General features: G+C 44.4%; 1 protein-coding gene across 11 annotated transcripts in view; it reads right to left on the bottom strand.

Moving 5' to 3' along the window:
• AMPdeam (AMP deaminase) overlaps nucleotides 1-23294 on the bottom strand; it is a 136205-nt gene that overhangs the window by 4655 nt on the left and 108256 nt on the right. For all 11 annotated transcript variants that reach the window (XM_075692001.1, XM_075691998.1, XM_075692005.1 and 8 more), the window contains 5 exons: nucleotides 14328-14491; nucleotides 13563-13689; nucleotides 8227-8390; nucleotides 4553-4673; nucleotides 585-758 (listed from right to left, as the gene is read on the bottom strand). In XM_075692001.1, the coding sequence (XP_075548116.1) occupies nucleotides 585-758; nucleotides 4553-4673; nucleotides 8227-8390; nucleotides 13563-13689; nucleotides 14328-14491 (750 nt within the window). The remainder of the gene's footprint in view (nucleotides 1-584; nucleotides 759-4552; nucleotides 4674-8226; nucleotides 8391-13562; nucleotides 13690-14327; nucleotides 14492-23294) is intronic.

The following is a 23294-nucleotide window of genomic DNA, read 5'->3' on the forward strand; positions in this document are numbered from 1 at the left end:
ATTTTAATCATCAAGCCATCAATGTCTCTGGCTGTCATACTGAGTCAACAAAATAATTTAGGGCTTCTGTTAAAAGGAAACTTTAGTGCAGGACAAACTTCAATAACATAAGCAGAAGCAATAATGTTGCCAACTGTGCGGACAGAACAGATCTCACAATACTCTCATGATGCCTTACTTTGTGAAGTGCAAATGTGGCCACGGGCCCCCCCAGGCAAAGTCGAAATGTGTGCAGCAGGTAATAGTAGCACAGAAACAAAAGAAGAAAGCATATTGAAGCACCATGCTTCAATCAGCACTCACTAATATATAAGTAAAGCATTCCATCAATAGCTAACTAAACACTTTTACCCTCAGACGGACATACAGCACGGGAGAAGTTCCAATTGCATTAACTTTGGAGTTCCAAGGGAGAAGGGAACTTATGTTTGGTCTCATTAATGAAGTCTGTTTTTGTAGTGCTGGTGACTACAGATTTTCCCTAATTAGCCCAATTTGCTGTTCTGCATATACTGCATATTTATGACTTATGATATTATATGATTTAGCCCATTTATGACTACACTGAGAGAAAAGGTGAGTACCTTGGTGAAGTGAAACTGGAGAGGGTCATCGGTCGAGAGAGAGACGCACAGGCCTCTGCTGAGGTACTCTGGAAGCGGGTTCCGGTGGTAGTTGAGGAAAAGCGAGTTGTTGCTCAATGGTGACATGGCAATGCCAATCTGTGCCAGGTAGTACAGGTACTGAAGAACTGGAACCTGCATGTCACACAAGACAGAGAAAGACAGGCATGAATTTTGATTGCACATTCCTAATGATACCCATGTGCTAATGGCAGGAAGTCCATACTTAATGACACAAGGCATAAGGAAAACAACACAAATTTAATTAAACCTAAGAAAGAAGTCCAACTAGCTTTGTGAAAATCAAGAGCAGATGATGCACATCTGCTGCTGCACGAGCAGTAAAATTAATACTGTGATTCATCATCATCATCAGCCTTTTTATTTCCACTGCAGGACGAAGGCATCTCCCTGCGATCTCCAATTACCCCTGTCCTGCGCCAACCGATTCCAACTAGCGCCCGCAAATTTCCCTATTTCATCGCTCCATCTAGTCTTTTGTCGTCCTTGACTGTGTTTTCTTTCTCTTGGTACCCATTCTGTAACCCTAATGGTCCAATGGTTATCTAACTGGCGCATTACATGATCTGCCCAGCTCCATTTTTTCCTCTTGATGTGAATTAGGATATCGTCTATACCTGTTTGCTCTCTGATCCCAAACTGCTCTCTTTCTATCTCTTAACGTTATGCCTAGCAATCTTCGTTCCATCGCTCTCTGTGCGGTCCTTAACTTGTTCTCAAGCTTCTTTGTCAGTCTCCAAGTCTCTGTCCTATATGTTAGCACTGGTAAAATGTACTGATTGTACACCTTCCTTTTCAATGATAATGGTAAGCTTCCAGTCAGGAGCTGACAATGTCTGCCGTATGCACTCCAACCCATTTTTATTCTTCTGTGAATTTCATTCCCATGATCAGCGTTCCCTGTGATTAATTGACCTAGGTAAACGTACTTCTTCACACTCTAGAGGCCGAATGATGATCTTGAACTCTTGTTCCTTTTCCCTGCTATTTATCATTATCTTTGTCTTCTGCATATTAATCTTCAGCCCCACTCATACACTCTCTCTGTTAAGGTCGTCACTCATTTGTTGTAACTCGTCTGCATTGTTGCTGAATAGAACAATGTCATCAGCGAACCGAAGGTTGCTGAGATATTCACCGTCGATCTTTATTCCTAAGCCTTCCCAGTTTAATAGCTTGACCACTTCTTCCAAGCACGCAGTGAATATTATTGGAGGGATTGTGTCTCCCTGTCTGACCCCTTTATTTATAGGTATCTTCCTGCTTTTCTTGTGTAGAATTAACGTAGCTGTAGAACCTCTGTAGATATTTTCCAAGGTACTTACGTAAGCGTTCTGTACTCCTTGATTATGTAATGCCTCTATGAGTGCTGGTATCTCTACTGAATCAAATGCCTTTTCGTAATATATATGAAAGCTATATAGAGAGGCTTATTGTACTCTGTGGATTTCTTGATAACCTGATTGATGACATGGATATGATCCATTGCAGAGTATCCCTTCCTGAAGCCAGCTTGTTCTCTTGGTTGACTAAAGTCCAGTGTGGCCCTTATTCTATTGGAGATTATTTTGGTAACTATATAATACTGGGAGTAAGCTAATGGGCCTATAATATTTCAATTCTTTAATGTCTCCCTTTTTGTGGATTAGTATAATGTTGGCATTCTTCCAGTTTTCTGGGACCCTTGCAGTCGATAGACACTTTGCATAAAGAGCTGCCAGTTTTCCAAGCATTATGTCTCCTCCATCTTTAATTAAATCGACTGTTATTCCATCTTCTCCTGCCGCTCTTCCTCGTTTCATGTCTTGCAGGGCCCTTCTGACCTCATCGCTAGTTATAGGAGGAGTTTCTGTATACTGTGCATTATTGTTTTGAATAGAGCGCTCCTGAGTCGTCTGAGTACGGTAAAGGTCAGTATAGAATTCTTCTGCTGCATTTACTATATCTTCGAGATTGCTGATGATATTACCCTGCTTATCTTTTAGTGCATACATCTTGGTTTGTCTTATTCCAAGTTTCTTTCTCACTGATTTCAGGCTGCATCCATTTTTTGCGGCTTCTTCAGCCTTTTTCACGTTATAGTTTCGAACATCACTTATTTCCGCCTTGTTGATCAGTTTTGACAGTTCTGCGAATTCTATCTTATCTCTTGAGTTGGACATTTTCATTCTTTGTCGTTTCTTTATTAGGTCCTTTGTTACTTGGGAGAGCTTGCAATGCTTACTGGTTGCCTTGGTGCCTGGCCTCCCACTTCAAATGCTGCCTCTGAAGCCAACCTAGTTACAGTTTCATTCGTTAGCTCTATGTCATCATCATCTCGCTGTTCTAAGGCTGCATATTTGTTTGCAAGTACCAGCCTGAATTTGTCTGCTTTTACCCTTACTGCCTCAAGATTGACCTGTTTCTTCTTGACCAATTTTGCTCTTTCTCTCTTCAAATTGAGGTGAATCCTAGCCCTCACTAACCTATGATCATTGCACTTTACCCTACCTATCACTTCTACATCCTGCACTATGCTGGGGTCAGCAGAAAGTATGAAGTCAATTTCATTTCTTGTGTCACCATTAGGGCTTTTCCAGGTACACTTTCTGTTGCTATGCTTCTTGAAAAAGGTGTTCATTATTCGAAGCTTATTCCTTTCTGTGAATTCTACCAGCATCTCTCGTCTAGCATTCCTAGAATTGATGCCGTAGTTGCCAATTGCTTGTTCCCCAGCCTGCCTTTTCCACACTTTTGCATTGAAGTCGCCCATTACTATAGTATATGGACATATAATAAGTCACTCCTGAATAACTTGCATAAGACAGGCTGGCATGCTTTTTCTTTTTCTCTCTTAAGTCACATCGTAATGCGTGTCGTAAACAATTTCTTTCTGTGTAATCCACACCACATTGTGCGACATCAGCAGCTTTAGAAGCTTAGATGTTCATACTCAACTTTTACTCAATCATGTTTCCTTATGCAAAAAAGAAGTGAGGCGTGCAGACAGGACACAAGAGTAGAGAAGTGGACAACACGAATGCGTTCGTGTTGTCCACTTCTCTACTCTTGTGTCCTGTCTGCACGCCTCACTTCTTTTTTGCATAATGAATCCTTACCAACTAGCTCAGCTTTCTGTCGTTCTAAGCTTCATGTTTCCTTGTCTTCCATACATAAAAAGATTAATCATAGGATGGCATCAGATGTGCATCGTAATCAAGGACAGATGTGGGAAACGTTCCCGTAAGCAATGCATCACACAACAATAAAGTGAAATGTGCGGAAATTTTTGTTTCTTTGCTTATATGTTTTTCACATGGCACACCAGGAGAGAGACAATACCAACAATATTGTTTCCTACGTGGTTTTATGCAGTATGTTTGAAACATCTAGCCCAGCTTTTCACCAGTGAAGTCAGCTGGCCTACAGAGAACTTGAGAACAGGTTCTGAAAAAGGGTGGGATTGTTTTGCTTTCTTCCAGCCTCTGGCTAACATTGGCTGCATTCACAATGTTGTACAGTCAGTGTCAGAAGGTTATGGACAGCAGAATCTGACAAAACATTCCATTTTTGAGCAGTTTGTGGCTGTATCCAGTAAAACCGTACAAAGCTATGTTATTTGCATACACTAGTATAGGCTGGAAATCAGGCACTGTGTTCAGGCTGGGGAAATGTTCAACGTTTTTTCAGATCTCACAGTCCATAATTTTTTTACATGAACTGTACATCATCATGAGCTAAGAAAGAGCTGGCAAGAGCTGTCACTTCAAAGCATTAGGCAAAGAAAAATGATACTTAAAGAGTGCTGCTGATGTTGCCTGCTTGTTTTGCACTGAGCAGCTGACCACAAACTAAACAAGCATAGATGCTAGCTTAATCTCCAAATATATTTCAACGAAAGCACAACACAAACAAGTGTGCTTCCCCACCTTCCTCAGAAGAAGCCCGTGGTTGATGTTCTCAGAGAGCAGGTAGCCGCCAACGAGATGCTGCACAGGACCTGCCTCTCCGCAGTGTGGTCGTAGTACAAAAAGATTCAAGCCACGCTTCCTGGATAAGTTGAGAATAGAAAAGCAAGGCAACACCTTCATCAATGCGCTGTGACATACGCTAAGCCCCGGGTCAAGGCACAAAGGTGGCAGGATTGTCAAAAGCTTTCAAGGATTTCATGGATTTCATAACGTCACATGTTCCGTTTTTTTTTTTTTTTTGCAGACATTCAGTGATATAAAAATACTGCTCCAACATATGACGTGCTTGTGGCAACAAATACCCTGTTCACCATGATCCTTGGTTGACCATGATTCACCATGATGCTCCAGAATTGTAACCATGGCCCACTAAAAGGCTGAGCACTACCTGTCAACTGAAGCTGAACTTAAGCTGTGGAATTAATCAGCATGGTTAATTAGAAAACATGCTTGCGGCATTCGCTGCCACCAAATTCTTTCTTTGTCTTGGGGGCTTCAGTTTTTTTGCTCAGTAAACTAGCTTTTCTGTGTCATAGCCTTACATATTGTCATTAACGTGTAGCAATATCAGCTGTCACTGTAATAACAAAGAAAAAAAATGCTCAGTGATATCTAGAAGTTACAGCTGGTTTCAGCTGTGATGAAAATGAAGGATGCATTTCCATTCCAGCTGCTCTCTTAATGTCTGGGACCTGAGTGACTAATGAAAGTGACAATAAATGTTCTATGTTGAACCTTGCAATTCACACAAGTGCACCTACTCTAAAATTTGTCATAAAATGTGAATAAGCACAGATATTTTTTGCACTTTTTAGAAAATGACACTTTCTTAATATTGTACCCATTCCCATCTCCTAGCATTTATCACCTAGTTGGTTGCATGTAATTACTAACACCCAAACTACTTCTGCGGATATTTCAGCCTTAACTTGTTTTTGTGTCTTAATAGAAACATCAAATCACAGGTATCAATATACATGAACATGTTAACCAGCACATCTGTCTAGCTTTCTTGGATACAAAATCAGCGAAAGCAAATACCAACATATAGTATCTGTCTGGGCAAAAAAATGAATCGTAAATGTATTTTCTCTGAAATTGTTTTTTGACTTCCTAAAATTCCTAAACACTATGCAGTAGACAGCAACATGAAGCCACCTAAGGACGATGTGGTTAAACTGAAGCCAATAATCAGAAAAAGTTTGTATCATTAAAAAACATCTCATTCCACGATTAAACAAGGGCATTATTTTATGCTAAAACATAAGGACTTAAATTTTGATGTATGCATTCTTTTCACACAGTATGCAGTTCCACACTTTCCATCGCTAGTACAGAGCACATGACTCCTATCTAGAGAACATGAGATCTGCATGCTCGGGGCTACATGAGCAACACTTAGCAATAACATCTGGTTTGAGACTGCCTTGATGCGAGTATGCCCAGCTACATTTATAAGATGACTTGTCTGCACTTGCCCTGTCTATCATGACATCCTATGACACCTACTTCCACTGTCAGGACTGCTGTCTGCAGTGCTGTGTAATGAAACAAAACTGAAGATTACGCATGTAAGTGTGGGCTACAAAAATGCTTCATGTGCATAAAGTTGAGAGCTCTGTTCTGCATGTGTCATCATTCTGCCAACTGGCACATTTACACCGCCTGTATAAAACCTAAAACTCCTGCTAACGGCTTGGCAGTTCATCACCGTTGACTATGCATACATTTCACAGAACTCATTTCGTTGCGTAGACGGCATGTGATGCAATTACTGAACATGCAAAAAGCATCAGCAATGGGTTCAGCAAGTTTTCACAGTAATTTTATCTTTATTGCAGTGGGCATTAAGAAAATAGATGCCACAACACATTGGGCTGAAATTTCTTTTGTTGGACAAAGTTGTAAAGTCGTGAGTTAACCCTAGACATAACCAAGTCAGTAAACTCGGCAATTTGCTTCGCTATATTCAAATTTCGTTGCATTGAAATTTGACCTCTTATGCAAATAAGTACACTTGCCAATCGATCGCGGGAGAGATTGAGCTGCGATTGTCGGCTCCCCTCGCATGCATTCACTCCCACATACAGTATAGGGCGCGCGGCGGCAGTGTTATCGCCCTTGTACTTTACTCAGAACCTGACGGCGATGAAAGAAATGCGTTTGGAGTGTCCATATAATTGCAATCGCAATAAAAAGCAAACTTGAGTGAGAAAACAATTCATTTTGATGAATTTGAGAGTCGGCGACAAATTATACGATTTCATGCTACGTCAACGATATTGTCACATCGGCAGTACGCATTAAGCGAAGCCAGCCATGCTGTTGCATGCACTCCACCCCCGCAGCTGATAGCGCCATCCGCACTAGGACGACGCTATCATGAAAAGTGTCGGCAGTGGGGAGCGAATGCTTCATCTGCTTCTCGCTCCAACGGGTCACTGAAACTCGAGATTACGCAATCTCCAATACTCAACGCATGGGAAGACAGCTTACACGATGCCAGGCCCTCTCGACACGCCCACTATTTGCACACGCGGCAAATTACCTCTAAAGCAGGATGCGCAGCTGCGTTTGCGTCCAGCCGTGCTTATAGCCATGCGCAGCCACGACCAAGACGCGCACCAGAAATCGAGACCTGCGCAACCTTACCCCTCTCCCCCTTCCCCCTCCTTGGCCCCCTCGCGTGCACTTGATCACCTTATTGCGAGCTCCCTCCCCTCCGCCTCTTTCCCTTTGCACAAGCGGGAAGGTGGCACTATGTAGCTACCATCTTTCTCATCGCACCCTTGCACACTTTCTCTCACACCTAAAGCACAAAGTGCACGGGGTGCGATAGGATCTTGTAGCATTCGCGCTGAGCTAGATTTGAGAGGCGCATTTGGAAGCAGCCGCTTGTAATTCAAACATTTGACCATCTGCATCCATGGATGTTGCCATTTATTGACTCGGCAATCCTTTGCGCCGGAAGCAAAATTTCATTATAATGAAATTGCATACAAACACACTTCGTTATATGGAGGTTCTAAATACATGGAGTTTGATGGATAAGAGGCTATGAAAAGTTAAATACTTAGTTATATAGATAATTTTGTTATTTGAAGTTCATTAGATGGTGGTTTAACTCCTATGAATTCCCACAATTTTCTGACAAAACTACTCTAGTTTTGTAACGCAGCCCCACAGACAGATTCTGATGGCAAAATCAAGTGCCAAAGCATGCAGCAACCAACAGGATGAGAGGAGACAAGTCATTTCGTAAATATAGCTATGCATGTTTACATTGAGCTGGTCTTAAACCAAGCAGTATTATCACTCTATCTTGCTCATGTAGCCCCAAGCCTGCAGTTCCCGTGTTCTTTAAACATGTGTCATGCCCTGTTTACTAGTAAGCAGCCTCCATGTTTAACTTCTTTCATTATGTCCACGTTTCCTGCACTGTCATCTGTCAGTTAAACCTCTGATGACACAAAAACTGTCTATACTAAGAAAGAAAGCAATAGCGAGTAATAGCAAGGTGACAATCATTGGATGCTTAACTTCCTGCATAACCCTCAAGGCCAGTGCCATTGCATCCACCAGTATTTCAAAATAGAGGCCTTTATTGACCAGCTAAGAACTGACATGCTTACTTTCTGAAGTGGTTGAGGACACACATGTTGGCATACATGTAGTACAGGTAGTAGTTGTATGCTGGGTTTTCTGTGTCGGTGTACTGCTTGGGTAGCGGCACATCCTTGTCAATCATGGGGTACTCAGGCTTAGATTCGTCATCCACAGAATCAAAGCCCACAATCTGACAAAAGAGTAGCAGAAACAATGCTTGGGATAAATTCAGTGCTAACATAAGAGAGTGTTATAAGATGCAACCTAAGCCCACAAAACATGGTACCTTATTTTAACATGGAGGGAACAAAAAGAATTTGCATGACTCACTTCCACTAGTGTCATAATTAAAGAAATGAATTATGAGAACAGGAGGCGATATAACATGAGTTTTACCCACTTGCAGAAATGGAGTCTGGATAACCAAAATTAATATAGCTGTGATGACTAGCTATATTTAGGATGGAAATATAACACTTCAACAGAACAACTATTTCATTTTATGTTAGCTTTGCCAGAAAGAATGAAGATCAAAAGCAGGCAAACAAGAAATTACTTGCCACAGAGAAAATATGACTATAGCTAACATCTCTAAAGTTAAATGCATTCACACTTTTTCAACTGTGATGAGCCAACATAGGAATGGTCAAGATTCTCACAGATGCAATAAAAAAAGAGACAGTAAAAAAATTAATCAGCAACATCTAGCAAAATACTGCAGCGGTATTCTGCCAATCATTCAAAAACCATTTGCTTCTTAATTGATGGTTGAAGTCCCGATGTGCAAATTTGCTTCAAAGTGAGACAATGTGCAATAGGAACAAACAGATTGCGTTCTACGAATATGACACATGTACTAATTAATTCATCTTTTTTCCGGGGACTGCATTTAACGAAGACTATATCAGACACCCACAGGCTTTTTGACAGCTGGAGGATGTCACGAAGCATTTCATCAACATGCTGCCTTATGCTTCATATTCTGATGTTGAAACTCTGTAAGGGCTCTGGGGAAGTGGTCAAGTGCATCCCTTGGTTATTATGCGGCAATTAGCATCTGGCGCTTGTTGAATCCTTGATTACAACGAGGAGCAGTCCTTGCATTGATTGAGACTTTTGAGCTGTGCTTGCCTAAGCCTGGGAAGGCTCGGATTAATAATGAAGTTCACTAACACAGACCGTCGTTGCAGGTTCAGCCGTAGGTTCTCCGAACAGCAGCAAGCAGACTTGGAGCTAAGAAGCCTTGGTGAGTTCTTGGAAGGGAAGATTGACTTTGTCCCAAGGGTATTTAAGCACGGATTATCTTATTTTTCAATGCAAAACGATGTTCTCGTAAAGAAAAACTTTTGAGCCAGTCCTCGCCAACAACTTTATGGTTGTGTGTTCAGCACTGTGACCAGAGGTTCACATGCGACCATGCCCTTCATGATGACCCAATGGCAGGACATCTTGGCTTTTTTTCCATGCTCATGAGGGTTCAGGAGAAATATCATTGGCCCCGCTTGAGTGCCAATGTCGCCCATTACATCAAGACGCACCATGACTGCCAGCGATGCAAGCCACCACCAACAAGGCCAGCAGGGTTGCTACAGCTGATCAAGTCTCCTTGCTGACCATTTAAGCAGATATGGATGGACTTGTTGGGGCCCTTTCTGATGTGAACATTTGCAAACAAGTGGATTGTCATGGTCACCGGCTACCTTACCTGCTACAGTGAACCAAAAACCCTGTCCAAAGGTAGCGTGGTAGAAGTTGTGAAATTCTTCGCCGAAAACATCCTGTTGCGACATAATGCACCAGAAGTCCTCACTACCAACAGAGCAACAGCTTTTACAGCTGAGCTTGCTCAAGTCATCCTGAAATACAGCCAGACAAGTCACCAGAGTACAACTGCCTACCATCTGCAGACAAATGGTCTAATGGAACATGCCTGAACAAGATGCTTGCCGACATCTAACACAATATGTGGGATGCTGTCCCTCCGTAAGCAACTTTCACTTACAACACGGCAGTGCAAGAAACAACATCGATCACATGGTTCAAGTTGGTTTACGGAAGGAATCCAATGATGACTCTCGACGTCATGCTGCTGTATGTCACCAACAAAGGGAATCTTGATGTCGTCGCCTACCAACAGCGTGCCAAAGAAACACAACTCACTTGCCTGTACCTCCACAACCATCAAAGGACAGACAGCCAGCACTACAATCTTCTACAAGGCTACGTGGAATACCAGCCCAGCGACCGCGTGTTTGGGTTTGGACCCCGATTCGCCAACGAGGACTTAGTGAGAAACTTTTGCGACGTAATTTCAGACCCTACAAGATCATCTGATGTGTTGGTGCACTCGACTATGAGGTCATGCCGGACAGCATTTCACTGTCATAGAGGCGCCGCTTGCGACCTGACGTAGTCTATGTTGTGCACCTTAAGGCTTTCTACCAGGAGTAATGAACTCTGAGACATTGTTTCTCTTTCTGTTCATTATTTTTCTTTACTATGTGTGCATCAGTTTTTGCTCTTGCATTTGTAGCATCGGCACAATGCTTTTTAAGAGCGGGGTATTGACATGTGTACTTATTTATCCTTTTTTTCGGGGACTGCATTTCACCAGCTAACAACTTCGTGTTATCGCTCAGCACAAGATGTGCCTGCATGATTTGGAACTTACTCAAATGTTATTAGAGAGTTTTAAAATAAGGGCCCCAAACGTTTTGGGGCCTGAAAGAAATAGCATCAAAGCTACTGCGCATGCGTGAAACACAAACTATGTTTGAGTTTCACGCATGCATGAACTCAGCGCGAGTCCCAAAAGCTTTGCGTAAACAAACATGGCAGCAGTCATTGAAGCGATGGCTATAACCTAGCATCAAACTGGGCTGGATTCGTGGTAACATGTGATGTTCGTAAGCTAGGAGAAGTGACTGTGGTTATCGCTTTCTCTCAGCTAATTGTGTATAATGAAGTTTGATTCATTAGATGCTGCAGATTCCAAATTTGATTGTCGATTCATGGCTCATAGGCTTAACACGGCTTAACTTGGCTGGTGAAGGCATGTAAAGTTGGTTACTCAAAAATAAGCACAACATATTGTTTGCTGCTAATAGAATAACCTCTAAATTGTAATTAGATGCAAAAAAAACTAAAGTCAAAATTACTATTTTTATCGTAAAATGGTATATTTTATTTTAATGTTCATAATATGTTTTCTTTGATGCCGTAGTGGCGCTGCAAGCAAAAGACACTATCTGGAAACACAAAGCCCAATTCTAGAATTCTTTGCTCCTGAGTGCCCCAACGCTAACACCTGCAAAGCTCTTTGGGGCCCAAATCTTTTGGGGCTCCTATTCTAAACCTTTCTATTGTTGATTCTATCTGCTGTGTTTGTTCTCGAACAACTTTGTGTAATCAGATTGTTTGCCCGACACGAATTGTGCAGTACTTTGTGGAAGGCGCGCAGGCACCAGCGATTATGCTGGAACGGTTGACGAGTAATGTATAAAAGCCAACGCGCTTGACCCACAGACCAGATTTTGACGATCGCCGAGACTGTACTCACCGCTATCATTGTGCTTTGAGTGTCACTTGTATTATTAGGCGCAGGTTCGGCCAGTAAAGAGTTGGTAATGTTTTGAATTTATGCTTTTGACAAGTGTCTTATTCTACGCCGTCACAACAATGTGACAATATGGTGGTTAGGTTTCTTCAAAACTCAGCATATTATGAAAGCCACCTGATATTTGTACAGGCTTTAGGAAGGCTGTTCTCCAGTATAGCCATGCTAAAGATTTAGGTTGAACTCCATGCACAGGCATACTGAATATATAGAATGACATGGAGTGATAAAGAACTGCAATGTGCTAGCTACCATATTACCTCTGTCCTGCAGCTACCATTGTGTCAGCGGCACTATACACTTCATAAGTGGTCTTCCAAGGCATCTTAGATTAAATGTTTTGGTGAATAAGCAAGATTACTTTCAAGTGCAACAAGCACAATTACCGCCTATAACATCTTAACCAACACTATGACATTTCTCATGCTTAAACCATCTTATCAAGCAGTAACCAGCAATATGCTAGTACCTGTGATTTGAAACCTGCAATCTATTATGATTACATAAAATGATCAGCGACGAGTGGAGGATTCAGTCAGGTCTTGCATCTGTGTATTTTTGTACACTTAATTATTGATGCTTTGAGTTCTCTTCGGGTCTCTTGGTGGTTGACGTGTCAGGGCCGGTGTATGTATACTTTTGACCAGCTGTTCGTTGTCCCCTCAGCAAAATCAATTGCATTATGTCTTCAGGCTTCATGACAAAGCACCCAATGGTCACCATCACTGTTTATGGCTTGGCCGTTGAACAAGTAACCATGAAGGGTCAGCATCTGCAGGACTTGCAGAACTATTGCAAGTCATTCTACGTTTCAGTCACATTTTGTGACCGCACATTGATAAGTGCCTCGTGAGCCATAATTTATTTACTGCAACAAATGATGGTTGTGGCAAGTGCCCTAGTGAGTGCATCATATGCATAAAGAGATTGCTTCCTTCCATACACCGAAATTCCTCCTGATATGTATTATTTGGGCCTCCATTGCTAACTTAGACTCTAATAATTTAAGTTTCAAAGCTCTTTAGGTTATTGTCTTGTTGAAATGTAGTGACACCTAAATACTCCTTTGTGAGAACAGTGAACAAAAAAGTTAAATTTGGCAGCACAAATTTCTGTCTGCTGATTAAGTGAAAAAGTTTGGATGACGCTTAAGCTTTCTTTAAGAGTGGAGCGCGACAGCATCCAAAGATCACTGACTGCTTCTCACGCTTCCTGGCAACTGCAGCATATCTAACAGTAATATTTACTGGGAAATGCTCGCAGCGAATGCTATGCACGAAGGCAGGCCTTATGGTAGAAACACAGCCTCTTGCATGGGCCGCAATGCGGCGGAGGCGAGCACTATCTGTGAGTGTTTCAAGGAAGCGGGCGCGCCGCTACGTGGACTGCCAGATATTCATGCGCCAGTGCACGCAAATGGCGGATGCCGTCGGCGGTCTATGAATTGTAGAAATGCTGGAAAAGGGGTTTGTTTCAGTTTTCGCATAGCAGAACTATGTTTCTCGTATATTAAAATTACAATCCGAGAGCTATCATCTCTGTAGGTTGCGTGCAAGTCATCCCTTACGATTTTTTTAACATATTTTAGCTTGAGAAATACATACAATAAGGTCAGTAAGTTCCTTCTGCCACATAAAGGGCCTGGGTATGGGCGGTTCGAATATCTTTTTTTACCAAAGCGACGTCCAACGCCGACACTGGATTTCCTGCAACACGAGCTCCTTAACGCCATTGCATAAAACTCACGTATTGAAGAAACTGGTGCAGCTCTGGATGTGAGCTCGGGTCGTTGGTGACCTCAAAGAGAGGCATGAAGATGTTCTCCAGAATTTCCTCAAAGTTATTCACAATGTTGTTGGACTTGAATACATCGCTAGAGGTGGAGAGAAAATAATTACAATGTAATGCTTGCATTAAGATGGAGGAGCCAAACTGTGGGCATACAAAATGACCATATGTGTACATGCAGATTATCTGAACCAACATATCTAGCAATAAAACACTGAAATTCTCACTTACAACACTTGCACTTATTTGTGCCCATAGAGCTGGACACTGACAGGAATATACCTACCATGCTATAAAAGCATTCATTTCCAAGATCTATGTTGCAAGTGGTGACCGTGTATAATATCACACTGATGAAGCCTTGTTTATCTGAAAAAGCGTCAGCTTGTCCATTTTTAGTGTGGCTGAACAATGATAACCTCAGTGGTCTAGATATCTTTATCAGAACCCATAACATTTCAAACATTACTTCTGATCAGACATCTCTTGTAACAGTATTTGAAGATTACCATGCTAGTACTTGACTGAGTGAAATGTTGATTAGAGTGACTTGCTTGGCACGTGACAGCAGATGTGTGAAGTTTCATAAACCAACAGTAATGAGGGATGAGAAAACTTTCAAGCTACTAGGCCATTTTTAAGCTGGCTAAGTTCACCACAACTGCATAGAAATAGGCCATGCAGCATTCACAACATGACAGAAGCACACATGTCATCGCTCACTAGAGTCGGGGCACTTGGACAAGCCAGCGGACGTTGTCCGAGTACATGGTATTCCGAACAGCCCACTTGGCCAGCTTGTCCCACTCATTGCGTGATCGGCCGTAGATCGAAAGCCGCAGCTCCGCATTCTGGTATTTGCTCTCTTCCAGGTCACTCATCACCTCCTGGAATGCAAAAGGCAGAAATAGAGCAAAACTGCAAGATGGAGTACTTTCAGCATTTAATCTGCCCTAGCTACAGTCTTGAGCAGTTTCTCTTGCAAACATAAGCACCTTTACTTTGTACTGCAGGAATGTTGTTCATAAGTCAATGAAAAGAGCTGCAACCTGGCAACAAATACTGAAGACTTCAGTAAGTCTTTCCTGCCTGTAGATACTACTAACATCAATAATTTGACAAGTCACCAACATTATTCAAGTGAAAGTCTTTATCAGCAATCAGGATTGCTTAAACTTACATCATCAACAAAATCGATAGGTTGAAAATGCTATATATCATTCACAATCAAAAGTTATACACTGAAAATATGACTGCCGTCCTCTCTTTCTGATCTTTACATTCTCTGCTGCCTCACACAGATTAACACATGAACTAGGCAAATGAGATTTGGTATAAAATAAACAGTAGGTGTACGAGCGTAATCGCTATTAGTTTTTTTTTTATTGACCAAGCTAGAAGACATGGTGCTTGCGCAGCTATCTTTAGAAAAAAAAAGTTCAGAAATTTTACCAGAATTTTCTTGCATGACAAGCAACATTGAAATCTTTTGTGCATATTGTCCCACATATATGTTTACTGTATAAAATACCAACTGCCCGATGGTAACTTGCTTTCTTTTACTGATCACCCAGATAATCTTTTGAGCTCCATATGCGTGAATGTATGACAACAGATAGAAATGAATACTCAAAGATGATATTAACATAAATTTATGAAATCTTTTTCAAATCAGGCGACACCTTTATACACTGTAGGTTCAAATGGCCATAAGCTTTTAGCAAACACAGCAATATGTGTTATGGCCTCGTTCACTCATTCAACAGTGCCATTTTTATCACAAACATCAGCATAGACTGTGTGTGGTATGAGGAACATTGCGCTCCTGTATCAGTGACCATTATCTTATTCATTTTCTTGTAGAAATCGTCGTCAAACCAATACCCCAAGAAATCAACAATAAAAAATAAAACACAGCTCAAATTTTGGATGCCTTTCTTGAAAGGCTCAAGAAAGAAAAACAAAAAAGAAGCTTGATGTTGTGAATTGGCAGAAGCAGCTTATGAGGCATTTATTTATATTTTTTAGGTGCATCAACTAAGCGTATTTAATTGAAATAATGGGTAACAACATACATGGTAACAACTGTAAGCCACGGATTATCCATGAGTGCTTAAAAAGAATAAAACAAAAAAATGAGATTCTATAAAAAATTTCTTAAATCTAAATAAAGTACTGATCTTCAAATATTTAAGCAGTACCACAATAAGCTGACCTATCTTTCTTGGTAGCGAGAAGAGCAAGTACCTGCATGACCAGTTTAGATGGGAATGCTGCAATGGAATAACAGATGCTTGAAGAAAGCTTAATAGGCTGCTAAACATGTGCAACTGTGATAGAGTTTTGCTGAACTCATCACAAATGGTCAACACATACATAGATTATAGCTTGTTGAACAATATGAAAAGCTCTTTAAGGATGCAGTCACTATTGGACAACTCGCTTCTCCTGTAGCATGTCATATCAATAAAAATGACCACAATCTATTATTTAGAGCCAACTAATCAAATTGAGATGCAAGACATTTACGCCTCTTTTAAAGATAGAGTGCCAGATGTTGATGATATTCAGATTGAACCAGCAATGTTGGTGCTTGAAATTATTGCTCCCCTGTTTGCTCGCATTCAGAACCTTGCATTACTGACGGGTTGCCTTCCGAAAATGACAAAGATATCTAAAGTTATTGTCTTGTATAAAAAGAATGATAAGAATGAATTACCGAACTACAGGCCAATCTTCATTTTGCTGAGATTTTTCAAAGGACTGGAGAAAATTACTCACAAATAGCTAACTAAATTTTGTAAAGCATCGCAATTTAAAAGCCAATCCCAGTACGATTTTCTCCACGGTAGGCTTACTGAAACTGCCCTGCCAGCTCAGAAGGAAATTGCTCTTAAAGATATTGAATTGAGACAGGTATGTATAGGCATTTATATATTGCATTTCTGAAAGGCTTTTGGTTGCCTCAATCATAAAATGCTATCTTAAAAACTGCAATTAAATGGTGCTTGTGGCAAGCCACTCCTTTTTATTAAGCCTTACTAGCAACACAGACAATATGCAAGCATAGCAACAGCAGTCTCATCTTTTCCATCTTTTAATCAAATATTTACTGCCATTCCACAAGGAAGTATTTTGGGTCCTTGATATCAACAACATAAGCAAAATCAGCGAAAAGCCAACCTTTATCTTGTTATCTTGTATGCCAATGACACCAGCCTCTTCCTTACCAGCAGTGCTCGACACCTAAACTTAATAATGCCCTCAAACATCTGCATACATGGAGTGAAGCCAGCTTGTAGATAAATTATGGCAAAAATGAAAACTGTTCATTTTCATCCATGCCAACTTACAGTTACTCATTAGAGTAAAATATTTCTAGGCAATTTCACAACAGTTAGCTCACACAATAAAATCTTTTGGTATGCTTTTTCATAATAGCGTGACATGGGATGATAATTTTGACTATGTTAAAACACACATATCTAACAGCGTAGGCATTACTGCAAAATTTCAACACATTCTACCTGTATCAATAAAACTTAATCTAAAACGCACTGTGTTTCTCTCATGCAAATTACTGTTTCTTGGTAAGGGAAATTTAACAACAGGAAAAGAATTCATGCAGAAACTACTCTGGGAGTGTCTAAGCCTGTGTAAGCATTGTGCCAACACTTGCTCATCTCCACAATGCCTGGTGTCATCATGAATTTTATGAAGCTTGATCTGACCAGTATAAACGACAGCACTGTGGCCATAGGAGCTGCTGCAGACGACAGCGTGAATTGATGATGCAAACAAACTACTGCAGGTGGCGGCGCCAGGTGAACTGATGACGTTCCAATCATTATAAACCATTATTGTTCCTTAGCACTTTATCCATCCGTGTTGAACCATTATCAGCCCTGATCAACTGTACTCCAGCAGCGGCTGCATATGGGGTGGCATATTGAGACCGATTGGCGGTGGGGACAGAATACGCCGAGTGCTGATAGCTTTGTGTTCTAGCCACTGTCATATTACATGACGGACAGATGGACGAATGGGTTTCCTTGTTGGGTAGGCATAGAAATGCTTATGCATTTAATAACTATGAAATACATATGTTACAGAAGAGGGTTCCATGCTCTACAACAAATGCAGATTACCATACACATGCAGAACTGCTTCATTGTTTAAATGTCATACCAGCATTTAAATTTTGTGACTGTGACAAGCACGTGACGTCCCTTTGGACAAAATCTTTGCTGGCCCGCCAGGCTTGGGGGGCAACATTGGTCACTGCACCAAATAAACACCGACGAGCACAGCTGCACGCGGTCATTCATCGTTCACCACCACACTGCAGAGCATCACTCTTATGGAGGGTGCCTTGAGCCCCCCCTCGTTCACGAACCCGGGCAGATCGTGACACTGGTGACGAGGGTGGGATTCAAACTACGCGGGCAAAGCCCATTGGATCCTGACACTGGCGACAAGCACCCATGTATTGACCCACGCCGCCCTGAGTGGCGAAACACCGCCCCCCATTTCTGCTGCCATGCCCCTGTATGGAAGGCCTGAGCCGTTCGAGGGAGGTGAGTCTGCCTGGCCAGTCTACGAGGAGCAAGTCCACGTGTTCTTCCAGGCAAATGACACACCCAAGGCAAAACGGCGAGACATTTTCCTGGCCAGCTGAGGGACCCTTGTCTTCAGTCTCCTGCTCAACCACCTCAAGCCAGCCACACTGCATGTTTAGATGCTGAGTGAGCTGCTCACCATACTGCGCTCGCATTTCAGCCTGGCACTGTCCACACCAATGGAGCGGTTCTGCTTCAACAACTGGAGCCACTGGAAAGGAGAGTCCTTCGGGCAGTTCGTTGCTGCGCTATGAGGGTTAGCAAGCGCCGGCGCCTTCGGGGACCAGCTGGACTCCTTGCTACGGGACCATTTCGTCTGCAGCATAAACAACCCCACCATGCAGACACGACTCCTGGAGCTTCCCGACCCCTTGCTGGATACCGGTGAGAGTGCACGTGCAGCCAGCTCACTGTCGGCGGAAGCGGTGGTCAACAAGTTGGCAACAAAGGGCGGTACCTGCAGTCGCTGTGGTGGTGCCCACTCCCCCTCGCAGTTCCAATTCTCCCAAGCACAATGCTTCATGTGCAGGAAAACTGGGCACGTTGCACGGGTATGCTGAAGAGGGAGGATGAACGGCGGACAGCAGCAGCAACCCGGATCAGGACCAGGTTCCACAGAAGCCTGCGGCCAGGGTGGCCATCGCAAGGGTACATGGCAGAGATGTGCGACAGCAGGCTCAAGTTCCTCCGCGGCCAGACTCCATGTTGTGGCCAAGGACCCGCCGATTTTTGACATGTGGCATACAGGCCTTGTTCTGTTGTCTGTGCCACCGCACATGCTGACTGTTGAATTCTGCGGGCATCCCATTTCCATGCAGCTGGACACAGGGGCCAGCGTGTCGGTCATGGCTGGGAAATTGTGCAAGCGTACCTTCCTCAGCGGGTCCGTCGAGGCTTCGGGCATCATGCTGTGCAGCTACTCCAGACAGCTCTCCCAGAGTCGAGCCCAGGTCATCGTTCGCTTTGGTGACAGGGAGGCAATCCTTCCCCTTTACTTAACCAAGGGGTTGTTGCCGATGCTGCTGGGCTGAAACTGGATTCACGCACTGGGCGTTTGTCTGCCGGAGTACCAGGAAGCCGTCCTGCATGTGGTGAAAGACGTCCCAAACTTCCTGACCGATTTCAAGTCCCTGTTCTAGCCAGGGGAAAGCACATTCGCTGGCATGACGGCTGGCATCTATGTACCCGAGGGAGCCTGGCCTAGCTTTTCAAGCCTCACCCACTGCCGTTTGCCCTGAAGGATGCAGTCACCCAGGAGCTGTAACTGTTACAGCGAGAGGGCATCCTGGTGCCCGTCAAGACGTCTGAATGGGCAACTCCCATTGTACCAGTGATCAAGCAAGACAGCAGTGTCAGAATATGTGGGGATGTCAAGGTTACCATCAGCCCCGTCACTACCGCCGACAAAGAACCCGCTGCCCAGGATTGAAGATCTCTGGGTCAGCAGTGTCCGGGGGACAATGCTGACAAGAGATCACGAAGCTCGACCTCAGAGAGGCTTACCGGCAGCTGGTGCTCCAGGATGCCTCCCGGAAGCATGTCGCAATATCAACAACTTTGGTGGCGTTCTTCCAGTACATGCGCTTACCATATCGCGTGGCCTCAGCCCAAGCCATTCTTTAGAGGGAGATGAACAACCTCTTCAAAGGCATGAGGCACGTGGTGTACTTGGATGACATCCTGGTTACCGGCACCGACGACGGGGACCACCTGCCGAATCTGCACAACTTCTTGGCCCGACTGCAGGATGCCGGTCTCAAGCTCAAGCTAGAAAAGTGCGTTTTCCTGGCCCCCAGCGTTGAGCACCTGGGACATGTCATTTCCAAGGCCGGCCTAGCCCCGGCCCCCCGCAACGTTGATGCTGTGCTCAAGGTACCTAAGCCCCAGAACAAGGAGCTTAAGAGCAAACTCGACCTCATCAACTTCTACAGGAGTTTCCTGCCAAACCTTTTGGCGCATGTACAGCCACTCAGTCTTATGCTTCGAGATGGTCAGCAGTGGGTCTGGAAGAAGGAGCAAGACATGGCCTTCCAGCACAGCAAGGAGCTAATCACCAAGGCACACTTCTGGTACACTTCGATCCGGCCAAGCCTGTCTTCCTGACCGAAGATGTGTTGCCGTACCACGTGGGAGTTGTCCTGGTGCACCGGGACAAGGATGGCCAGGAATGCCCTACGTCATTTACATTACAGCCAGCTGGACAAGGAAGGCCTGGCCCTCACGTTCAGGGTCGAGCACTTTCACCACTACCTGTGGGGCCGGAAGTTCGAGGCCGTCATGGGCCATAAGCCCCTGTTGGGGCTGCTGGGCTGCTGTGGCCTGACAAGGCGGTTCCTGCGCAGGCATCACCTCGAGTGGTACGCTGGGCCTTGAGGCTGGGCGCCTACAGCTACCGGCTGGTCAATAGTCCAGGAAAGGACCTGGGACCTGCTGATTCCCTGAGCCGCCTGCCCCTGCCAGAGGTGCCTGCTGCTGCTCCAGAACCTGCTGAAGTGTTCATGCTGGAGCACGCATACTCGGAGGTACACTCCACATCTGCGGTGTCACAGGCGACCAGCCAGGACCCAGTCCTGTCCCAGCTGGTCAACGTGGTGTTCCGTGGGGAGGAGTTGGTTCAGCGGGCCACCGCTGAGCCGCCGAGGCCGCCGAGCTGAGCCTGCAGCAGGGCTGCCTACTTTGGGGTTCCAGGGTGGTGATGATATCCCACAAAGTCTCCGGTCCAGGGTTTTGCAGTTGCTGCCCGCGGGTCATCCTGGCGTGGAAAAGACCAAGATGGTGGCCCAGTCCCATGTTTGGTGGCCTGGCCTGCACTAGGACATCATTCACATGGTGCATGGCTGCCAAGTCTGCCAGGAGCACCAGCGAGCCTCACGTCATGTGGAGATCACCCACTGGCCATTCCCACAGAGACGACCCTGGTCCCACCTGCATGTGAATTTTGGGGGGGCCTTTCAAGGGCCATTACGTCCTGGTAGTAGTGGATGCCTTTTTGAAGTGGGTGGAGGTTCCAGCTATCACCACTCCATCCGCAGGCATGACAATTGCAGCACTGCGACAGGTCTTCAGCGCCCAGGGGTTGCCGGACGTCATCGTGTCCGACAATGCTCCCGCTTTCACCAGCACAGTGTACCTTGCCTGGCTGATGAAGACCGGAATCCGCTGGATGATGGTTCCACCGTACCACCCTGTTTCAAATGGTGCAGCTGAGTGGGTAGTGCAGACCATCGAGGACAAGTTCAAGAAGAGCCACGCTGGGGATTTCCGGACGCAGGTTACCCGGGTACTGTTCCAGTACTGGACAACGCCCCACGATGTTGCTGGACGTGCCCCCTGTGAGCTCATGCTGGGCTGGATGGTCAGGACACCCTTGGACGTCTTGCATCTGGACCTCCAAAGCACAGCACTCCTGAAGCAGCTGAAGCAGAAGCTGGCTGCTGACTGAGGGTGCCATCCTGGGCCTTTGCCAGAGTCGGCAGTTTCCAGTCTTTGCCAGGAACTTCTGTACTGGCCCATGCTGGTCCACCAGACAGGTGATATCTCCTGCCAGCACCTTATCACTGCTCATCCGCATGCCGGACAAGACCACGTGTGGCCGGTTGTTACATGCCACATGTGCCACATGTGGCATGCCGAACAGCACGTCAAGCTTGCCTCGGGACCTGGCTTGCACCCTCGTCTGCCACTTCAGAAGTCCAGCCCACACGGGGACCAACGGTAACACCAGTTGCTGCCAGTTGTGCAGCGCCACTCTCAAGGCTGGCCACTGCAGACCCTCTGGAGGGAGCGAGGCTGGCTCAGGCAGCGGCCAGTGTTGCCACACCCGGTCCATCAACACTGGCGCCCAGGCAGAGTACTCGACCGCGGAGGCCGCCAGACCATTACTCGACTGGGTAAGAGGCGCCGTCGACCCGGCTGGGACAACGGCAGAGCCTCGACCAGGCGTGAACTTATTTTTTACATTGAGCCTGGACATATTTTGTTTGTATTGAACAAACTGTGGGTAAGAGGTGTGACAAGCATGTTATGCCTGCTCGGGCATAATCTTCGTTGGCCCGCTAGGCTCAGTGGGCAACATAGGTCACATCACCTAATAAACACCGACGAGCACAGCTGCTCGCGGTCAGTCATCGTTCACTACCACCACACTCGTAGCGTCACTCTTACGGAGGGTGCCTTGAGCCTGCCCCTTGTTCACGAACCTGGGCAGATCGTGTCAATGACTGGAACTGCCAAATATTTTAAAAAGCTATCATACTCATAGCACTCACCAACATTTCTCTAACTAATCCTGATGGATCCCCGTTTTCTCCTAAATTTCAATATGATGTTATGAACTCCTACTTTATAGTCCTGTTTTTACTCTGGAAACCTCACTTCCCCCAAACTCCCTACCTGATTATAGTTTTGTCCAAATGGATCCTGTACTAATTACCGCTGAAGCAATTATGAAACTTATTGATGAGCTCAAGGTATCGAGCACCCCGGGTCCCGATAATATTCCACCAAAAGTAGTAAAGAGTACTAAACTGGTTTCCAGCAAAATTTTACAAATCGTTTTTACACAATCAATTTATGATAGTTATGTTTCTAAGGACTGGAAAATCAGTAAAGTTGTTCCCGTCTTCAAATCTTGTAGTCGTTCTGGCCTGTCAAATTATCGCCCGATATCACTCATCTGTATTGCTTGCAAACTCCTAGAGCACATTTTATATTCAAATGTCGCATAACACCTTCATAAAAACTCATTTTTCTTTTCCAAACAACATGGTTTCCAGGAAGGCCTGTCTTGTGACACACAACTGTTTGAAAAGAAGACTCCATGTGGAGGTGAAGATCAGTAGTAAATTCAGACAGATGTGATCTATCTCGATTTTGCTAAAGCCTTCGACCACGTAGCCCATATTCGTTTATTGACAAAACTTTCTTGAGTGCTTCCTGACTAATCGTTCACAGTTCACCGTTATCGAAAATCAGGAGTCTAAAACTTGCGATGTAATGTCAGGTGTTCCCCAAGGGTCGGTTCTAGGTCCTCTCTTGTTTTTGATATTTATAAATGATCTTCCAAATAATC

This window comes from Dermacentor variabilis, chromosome 5 (assembly GCF_050947875.1).
Source record: "Dermacentor variabilis isolate Ectoservices chromosome 5, ASM5094787v1, whole genome shotgun sequence".
Classification (NCBI taxonomy): domain Eukaryota; kingdom Metazoa; phylum Arthropoda; class Arachnida; order Ixodida; family Ixodidae; genus Dermacentor; species Dermacentor variabilis.